The 9,563-nt window shown below is 46.2% G+C and overlaps 1 protein-coding gene across 1 annotated transcript; it reads left to right on the top strand.

The window, feature by feature from the left end:
• Positions 1-1,286: 1,286 nt before the first annotated feature.
• CST8 (cystatin 8) lies at positions 1,287-6,655 on the top strand. Its single transcript, XM_044262409.1, has 3 exons — positions 1,287-1,562; positions 4,940-5,053; positions 6,572-6,655. Exons 1-3 carry the CDS (start codon positions 1,287-1,289, stop codon positions 6,653-6,655), a joined length of 474 nt encoding a protein of 157 aa, XP_044118344.1.
• Positions 6,656-9,563: the final 2,908 nt, after the last annotated feature.

Below are 9,563 nucleotides of genomic sequence, written 5' to 3' on the forward strand. Positions count from 1 at the left end.
AGAGAGGAAGGGAAGCAGGCCCCCTGCTGAGCAGAGAGCCTGATGCGGGACTCGATCCCAGGACCCTGAGATCATGACCTGAGCCGAAAGCAGCAGCTTAACCCACTGAGCCACCCAGGTGCCCTAGGTAAAGCTTTTGCCTCAATTTTCCATCTAGCCTTTTATTATATGGAAATACCTGTGTAATTTCACAAACATATTGGAAAAGTGTTGTCCATTACAGTACTGTTTGTAACAGCTATACATGGGAAATAAGCAAAACATCCGTTAGTAGGCAGTTAAAATAAAATATGGTGTATTTACACTGCAACGTTTTACAACCCGACATGCCGACTTATGCTTGTGTATTGTTTCCTATGCATTGCCACTTCTCATGGTCAACAGCCCATCAGTCTTCTGGCTCTGGGACAAGATCTACCTCTCGGTTCCTCCAGGAACTTGTTGGACATTGGTTTGGGATTTTCACAGAGAAGCAAAATCTCTGAGAGCTCAGGGCATGTATACGCCCCCTCTTGCTAAAGCACATGTTTGGCCATCATGTTGGCTGGGTGACCCTTACCCTGGTAGGACAGCAGAGGAAAGTGCTATTGGCCCAAACAGAGGGGTTCCTGAGGCCAGGCATTAAGGAAGCTGGGGTTACTGAGCAGGTGAGCAGGAGACCTCTGGATGGTCCCCACAGCTTGCCTGCTGTGTGTGAGCTGTCTGCACCAAAGGACAGTGGTTGCATCACAGGTGCTGGATTATGTCACAAAGTGTGTCCTGCCTATAGAGGCATGGACAGAGAAGAGATCAGGAGTGAGGGGGGGGTCCCTGACCAGAGATTAGGCACAAACTGAGTGCTATAGACCCAGGAGAACCACTGGCTGAGGCGTGGGCTACACCCAAATGCACAAGGAAGAGGGAGCAGCCAGTGGGTATAGCAGGTTGGAGAGACCCCAGAGAGCCAAAGCCAGGAAAACTTGGGACAGCAACACTTTCCACAGTCACATCTTAGAGGCCTAAGGTGTGGAAGCAGGATTGGGTGGTGAGGTGACCAGTGTAGGTCCTGGCTGACCTGGGTCTAAGTGTTCTCTTTGGAATTGCAGACCACAGCTGTGGGATGGATGGCGGAAGGCTGGTAGCAGGGACTCTTTAACTGGTTTCTTGTGGGTCGATTTCCTTGGAGACAGGGGTAGCCCTAAAGGGGAACCTAATGGCTCTTTCTTGAATCGAACTGGGCTGATGCTATTTTAGATCTTTGAACCAACAGCAACCGTAACCATCCCATCCTACCTGCAGCTACAGCCATGGGAGAACAAGGAAGCTTGCTTGTGTCCTGGGATGGAGGGCCCATGACTAGATCCTGGGGGACTTGCTTGCTCCTGCTTACCATTTTGGTGGCCCTGGTGTCCAGCACAGACCCAGGCAAAAATAAGGTCAAGGTGTTGAGAGAATTAAAACTGATCAATGCCTCAAATGCCAACGTGAAGCAGTGTCTCTGGTTTGCCATGCAAGAATACAACAAAGAAAGTGAGGATAAGTACCTCTTCCAAGTGGTCAAGACAGTACAAGTCCAGCTGCAGGTAAAGATGTTCCCTCTCACTAGGCACTATGCCTATGGTGTCCCCGATTGAAGCCAGAGTGAAAGAGTGGGCATGGGAGAAAAACAATGATATACAAAAGTCCTAAGTATGTGAGTGATCAAGTTACTTATATCTTTGCATGTCACTGTGACATCACTGCACTTTCTATGCATGCTTCCACTGTTTTTCTAAGTACTTTATGTGTACTAACTCATACAAACTCCAAACTGCAAATCAAGTGTTCGTGATTTGTATTTGCTAGGGTTGGGAGATGAATTGAGTGCCATGAATATTCTGGACTAATGCTGCCATGAACAACATTTCAATCTGTCCACATAAGGTAGATTGTGGGGTTGAAAAGAGGCATGTGGTCTGTCAAATATATAGGTAATAATAATAATAAATTCTATTAAATAATAATAAATTCTCTTCTCCTATGGTTTGTAATTCTTTGAATCCAACATTCATTTAGTGCAAGTGGAGGCAATCTGATTCTGAGTTCGTAAAACTGCATTCCTCCTCACAGGGTCAGGTATAGCCCAGTGCTAGGAAACATTGCTTAGTTAGATTCCATTGAGGATGATGCTCCCCGGAGCTTGCAACACATGGCCCTGCATGCTATGGTCAAGAGGAAGCCCCCAGAGTGGGGACTGAGCTTAATGTACCATCCTCAGTCTGCAGGTTCATGGTGTGACTTGTAATTCCACCATGAAACTTGCGGGAGTGAATTGTAAAGATACTCAACAGAGAGGTCATTGTTGGTGGGGTTTACTCCACTTTTTATATCTCCATATGGTGTGTCCATTTGCAGAAGCTGGGCCAGTGTACATGTTGGCACTTATGACCCCATCCTTTTGGGTGGGCCAACAGTACAGCTGTGAGCCAACTGTCTTGGGAGCCAACAGTCGGAATTTCCATGATATCATGCTGATGGCCTCTGTGTATTGACTGTCACACTGCACAATCCACCTGGAGAACTCCTGGAGCCCTTTGAAATAGAGGAATGGATTCTGGCTCTTGTAACTTCACCAGACCCCCTTGCAATTGTCTTTCTTTGGCACCCAAGTAACACACATATTTAGTGAGTTTCTCCCACACTAGTTCTATGCTAGCTGCTGTAGATGAGGTGGTGAGATGGACAGAAATAATCAGACTCGTAGGGCTCCAGCAGCCTAATCAGAAAGGAACAGTGCCAAACCCAGCCTGAGAGCTGGGACATCTGACCTGATGAAATGGTACTGGGGGTCCAGAGGTCAGGGGAAGACTTCCCTGGAACGGACCTGAGGAACTTGTAAATGTCTTACTGCACTGGCCTCACCGTCACCAATTAAATGAGGATCTCTAGGTGGGACCCAGGTCTCATATGTGTTAAAACCTTCCAGGTGACCCCAATATGCAGTCAAGGCTGAGAATCACCTCTTTAGGGAGTGATATTGGTGCTAAACCTGAGGGCAAACTAAGAGGGAATCAAGTGAAGGATGCTGGTTGGAAGTCATTTTGTTTAGGTTTCCCATAGCAGATCCTAGTGCTAGAATTCAAGTGCCATTAGTTTATTTGGGAGGCCATCTCAGGAAGCACCAGGAGGCTGGAGGAGGAGGGAGAGACGGCAGGGAAGTGGCCAGTACAGAATGAGTTACTCTGCAGGTGACCACTATGGTCCTCCCTGTGACCTTGGGAAAAGATGCAAATCCTGCCTCAGAGTTTGGCCACCCTGCAAGGAGGGAAGCTCAGTTGCTTACTATCAACTCCCATCCACTGATGGCTAAGAGGTGTTCTTGGCTCCTGCAGGTCAAGAAGCCTCCAGGCAGGGAGCCCCAGGGAGTGGCAGTTTTTGAGAACAGCAGAGGACTTGGGCACCATTCATAGCATCTGCTACAGGAGGGGAGCCAGGAGGACTGGGGGGCTGCATGGGGATTAGGAAGTGCAGTCGGCAGAGCTGGCTGCCAGTTGGAAGGAACATGGCTCACTCAGCAACTCAAAGGAGACAATGTGACTGGCCAGAGAGGTGGGCAGGGGCCAGACTCCTCAGGGCCTTGAAGATCATGGGAAAAACCCTTTTAAATTATCTTAGGAGTGTTGAGAAGCCACATAGACATTAAGTCAGGGAGGTCTTGGGATCCATGTGATCAGACGGGGTTTTAAAACTGTCAATCTGGTCTAGTTATTTTTAGAAAGGATTGTGAGTGTTCTGTGAAAGTGATCATGTAACCAATAGCCTTTAGCTTCCCTCAGGTGGGGTTTGCATTTCCCTGGAAATGAGCACATTGCACCCTTTGCTGCCCTCTGGTTGGCTGAGTAGAGAGGGCAGAAGTGTGGAAAGGGTGGATCACGGGGTTAGGGAATTGAAGTTTAGTTCTGGGCACCTACCTCTGTTGGAGCCCTGGGTCTCACCTGCTAGTTGGAGGGTCACTTAGTTCCTCTGCCCAGTTTCCCTACGGAAAACAGAGGGAGTGACAGCCTCCCAGCAGAGGGCTGGTGTGCAGCTCAAGGAGCAGTGTCAGGCAAAGAACAAACACCTGGTGATGGTTAGCATGTATTAGGACTGAAACGAAGTCCCGTTGGTGTTTGGGTTTGCCTCCATGATATTTTCGAGGTTCTCAACTTAACACTCAAACCCTAGGGGCAACTCTGTCAGTGTCTTGTTGATGTCAACTAACCAGCTTCTCCCCCATGGCAGGCCAGAGTCACCTTGTTAACTCTTTGGAATGTAGCTAAAATGTAATACAATCTTATTAAAGACTTGAAGACAGCCATGAGGAAAGACACCCTCTTTGCCTCCTGCTATAATCTCTTAAAACCAGATAAAAAGTGATTTAAATGAACATCATGAGTGGCCTTAACCACACTCAGCCATTAGTGAGTTCAGAAACTGATGTCTTACTGCGGACCTATTGCTTCTCTGCTTACTAAACACTCAACAGAGAACAGCAAAACCAACTCCAGCCAGCATGGCCCCTTTAAGGACTGCTGGCTAAAGTGATGGAGAAGCCCTCCAAAGCAGGAGTTGTCACCAGATAGCAGACTTCAGAGGGAGGGTGTGGGAAAGGAATCAGAGAGGAGCATCCAATGCGGCCGCAGGGCCTGTCCTTTCTTCTGGCCTGTGGGAACCTGTAGTATCTCACGCCCAGGACAGCTGATAGTTCTGGTAACCTCGTTCTTCTCCCTGATTCTTCATGGACCATGTGGCGTGCCCTGGACTCTGGGACTCTGAAGAGAGGGGATGGGGATTAGGCGATAGGGAGAGAGGATGAGGGGGAGAGTGGTTTTGTTGTTGTTGTTGTTTGTGGGTTTTTTTGTTTTTTGTTTTTTGGGCTAAAACTTAAAGAAAAGTAAAATAAAAATCTTTTGAATAAAATGGCACCATTGCTAATTCACAGGTTACGGATCGTTTGGAATACTTTATTGATGTTGTAATTGGCCGCAGCAATTGTAGAAAGTTTTCAAACAGTACTGAAAACTGTTCCATTCAAGAGAACTCTGAACTGGAAAAGGTAGGTGACCAAATTTCTGTGATGGTCTCAGCTGCTCTGAGCCCCAGACAGAACTCGGGTTGCCTTTATCCTTTGAGGTCTGGATCACTCCCAAAGTTCTGCCCCAGAAGTGGGCTTTAGAGCAGAGGATAGACAACAAGGGAATGTGATGAACCCCTCTGAGTCTTTTCCCACCCCTCCTCCTAGGGGCAGAATGTTGCCAGGGTCACCCTTATTGCAAGGGATTCATCAACTCTGGCCTCTTAGTTTAGGAAAACTTGACAACATATGTTCATTGAAAGTCTGTCCTCTTGGACCCAGAGGACCTAGAGCAACTCAGCCATTGCTGGCCCTGGATTGCTCATTCTTGTGAAGACACAAAAGGAAACTCATTCATCCACGCAGCTATGCATCAAAGCTTAGTTTGCCCCAGGTGGTATTTTGGGTGCTGGAGATTAAGCAGTGACTAGGCTGGACAGTGTTCCCACCCCCTCACAGTTACAGTTGATTCTCACCAGGCTCAGCCATGATTTCCAGGAAGGTCATGGAAGAGCCCAGAGACACCCCCACCCCCCCAAAAGGTCTTTTAGCCCAGGGTCTTTTAGCCTCAAGCCTGTATTTCTGATCTCAGAGATGGGGAGAGCCCCACATTGATCCAAGTCCCAAGTGTGATTTTGGTGAAGGCTTTCTTCAGGTCTGTGGTTCGTTTTCTTTCTTTCTTTCTCTTTCTTTCTTTCTTTCTTTCTTTCTTTCTTTCTTTCTTTCTTTCTTTCTTTCCTTCTTTCTTTCTTTCTGTTCAGTTAGCCACTGTATCGTACTGTATAGTACATAATTAGTCCTTGACACAGTGTTCAATGATTCATTAGTAAGTGTAACACCCAGTGCTCATCAGAGCACGTGCCCTCCTCAATACCCATCATCCTGTTACCCTCTCCCCCTACACTCTTCCCCTCTGAAAACCCCGATTGTTTCTCAGGGCCCATAGTATCTCATGGTTCAAATCCCTCTCCAATTTCTCCCCCTTTGGATTTCCCTCTCTTCTCCTATGGTCCTTCATGCTCTTGCTTATGTTTTGAAATGGAGAGAAAATCTCTTTGGAATAAAAGATGGTAGGCCCTAGAGCCCTCCAGACTGGTCTGGTTATTGGAACAAAAGGCAATATTAGACTTGTTATTAGAACAAAATACATTATTTAATTATTTAAAATAACATACATTAGATCATATCTGACATAGAATTGCTTTCTTTACACTATAGAAAATATTAGAGAGAATTAAAAATAAAATCAAGTTTACATCTGATCTCCCAGCAAAACATGATGATTGTTAGAATTTGCTTTCTATCCCTGATGCTTGTGGGAACAGAGACTCTTCCAGGTATCTGCTGATGGCTGCAAAGGTCTAGCAGATTCCTAGGAGCACTCATTGATGGCTGATGAACCATCCTCCAGCATATTCCTAAGCTAATACCTAGCAGTAGGACATATTTTTCCCTCTTTTTTGGTATTACTGATTTTGCTGTGATTGTGGTCTTTTACAGAAAGTAATGTGCAGTTTTTTGGTTGGAGCACTCCCCTGGAATGGTGAATTCATGGTGATGAAGAAGCAGTGTGCAGATGCTTAGGGTTCGGAAGCACCCCCTCACCACCACCACCTTTCTCTGTGAAGAGATAAATGGCATGCACTGTGTTACCAATGTGGTTTCCTCATGCATGCATCTTTCCTTATTTTGTTTCCTAGTTTCTTATTAGGTGGTGACAAAAGATGGGTATGTCCAATTCCTTTTTTTTTTTCTTCCTTCCTTTTTTTTTGGCCTCAAGGGAAACCCTTTGACTTTGGCCAACTTGGTGACTCACCACCAGGAATAAGTTTGTCCCTGAGTACAAAGGATTGAGTGAGGTCTGATTCCATTCCACACTGCAAATTTGTGGAGGGATTCATTTTAGATTGGGTAATAACCCCTTCCAGAGGTCTGAAGCCAGTGGGTGCTAACTCAACACGTTCCTTCTGGAAGCTTCCTTTTCAACCTAAGGCTCTTTTTCCTGAGAGTTCTGAGTCCACAGGTCACCTGGGCTGGGATAGCTCCTGCAGAAGAAACAGTCTTTCCCTGTGGGGTTTCTGTGATTTGGGAAACTTGTGTTTCTTCTCCTGTAAATGTCAACAATGGTCACACCAAGAGAGGGGAAAGACAATGACACCTCCAGAGTAAGCCACGTTGTTCCTGTGTACTTGCGTGTGTGTGTGTGTGTATGGAGAGATTGAGAAAAAGAGAGACAGAGACAGAATTGGGGAATGGAAAAGGAAGTGGGCAAACAAGGATGATAGCAGGAGATGAAATTCTCTTGAAGAAAATAATCATTAAAAACAAGTCAGTCTAGGGGCACCTGGGTGGCTCAGTGGATTAAAAGCCTCTGCCTTCTGCTCAGGTCATGATCCCAGGGTCCTGGGATTGAGCCTCGCATTGGGCTCTCTGCTCAGTGGGGAGCCTGCTTCCCCCTCTCTCTCTCTGCCTGCCTCTGCCTGCTTGTGATCTCTGTCTATCAAATAAATAAAATTTTTTTAAAAAAGTCAGTCTAAAACTGTAAGAGACTCTTAATCTCAGAAAACAAACTGAGGACTGTTGGAAGGGAGGGGTGTGGGAGGGAATGGGGTGGCTGGGTGATAGACACTGGGGAGGGTATGTGCTATATAGTGAGTGCTGTGAATTGTGTAAGACCAATGAATCACAGACCTGTACCCCAAAACAAATAATACATTATATGTTAATTTAAAAAGAAAGAAAGAAAAAAAATTAGTCAGTCCAAGGACACCTGGGTAGCTCGGTCAGTTAGGTATCTTTTTTCAACTCAGGTCATGATCCCAGGGTCCTGGGATTGAGTCCTGCATCAGGCTTCTTGCTCAGCGACGAGCTTTCTTCTCCCTCTGCCTACTCCTCCCTCTGCTTGTGCGCTCTGTCTGTCTCTCTCTCTCTGACAAATAAATAAATAAAACCTTAAAAAAAATAAGTCAGTTCAATGGGGAATTATTTAATGGGTTTTGCAGACGAAAGAGTTCTGGAGATTAGTTGCACAACAGTGTGACTATGCTTAACACTATTGAACTGTATACTTAAAAACGGTGAAGATGGTAGATTTTATATATGTTTACCAGGATTAAAAATAAAAAAAAAAGTGGACGTGTCTGTTTTAACCATAGTGTTGAGTACAATTCAGAAGGCCAACTATATTTCAAACATGCACACACAAGGACCAGGCTTCACCTCACAGGTCCTGGAAGTTGGTATTTCTGCCCCAGACTGAATGAGGCCGTGAAACTCAAAGCTGATTCCTTTTGCCTCTGGTCCCTGTGTTTTACCCAACTGATGTATTACGCGTAGGGACACTGTACCACTTGGAGCGGCAGGGGACATGTGACATGCACCTTGCAAAGCCTTTGCTTTTCTGTGGCTCTCCCTGCTCTCCCCATTAGCCTCCATGATTTTCTTCAGGCACTCCCAGCTCCATGCCCACTGCTGATGAAGCTCCTGCCCTGCTTCCTCTTCCCCCTCTCAAGATACTCATCTAATTAAGGGACCAAGGTTTGGATCTGAAACAGATTTTTGCATTACTTGGACCTACTATGCTTATCCTGATTAAAGAGGATTCTTTCCTTCAGGCCAGGAGGTCTCCATCAAAAATTACCCTCCATCCCTCCACCTCTGACACATGGATGGATCTCCTTATGTGGGGGCAGCGATCTATCACTCAGCTTTGGAGGGGCTTGCAGGACTGGTCAGCTTAAGGCTCTATGAATCTCTGCTGTTTGTGGAATAGTGTAAGTCATGTGAAAATGTTTTAGGAAAGACTGTGTTTTTGGAATAACACCTTGGAATTGTCTTTCCTTATGGATAGATGGGCAGGAATTGGATGTCTGGAGCAGGCCAGCAGGGCTGTGTGGGACTAGCCTGGAAAAGCTGGGGATGGGGGTGACTGCTGTCTCTGCTCTGTTTGGGTCGGCTTCCCCCACGGGTCCAGAGATATGCCATGTGTGTCTATGCATTCATAAGCAGGGGTCTATTTCTAAGTATATTTTAACACTTAAATTTTATTTAATTTAACCTCATCTCTTTTCAATCTGTCTCTCCAAATCTCTTTCATTTCATGAAACAAAATGCAAGGCAGGCTTTACTTTCATTTTCTGGATTTCATGTCCTTGTTGCTAAGATGTTACTGGAGTACACACTCTCTCTCTCTCTCTCTCTCTCTCACACACACACACACACACACACACATTCACTTCCTCTGTGGAGAAGAGGAGTCCCCCAAGGTAGGACCTGCAGTCTCCACTAGGTTGTAATGTCCGTGGGCCTTAGACCCCAAGCACTTCTGTCTGGGTCTGGGACACAGGAGCACTGGAGCCCCAGGAGGCCATGAATATCAGGGAAATGGGTCTTGACAAGACAAGCCACATGATTTTGGTGCTGCTAGACTCAGAACTGGTATGGGTGTGGTGGGGGTGTCCTGCACTCACCTGATGACTGGTCATGGCCATGC

This window comes from Neovison vison, chromosome 8, assembly GCF_020171115.1.
Source record: "Neovison vison isolate M4711 chromosome 8, ASM_NN_V1, whole genome shotgun sequence".
NCBI classification, from domain to species: domain Eukaryota; kingdom Metazoa; phylum Chordata; class Mammalia; order Carnivora; family Mustelidae; genus Neogale; species Neogale vison.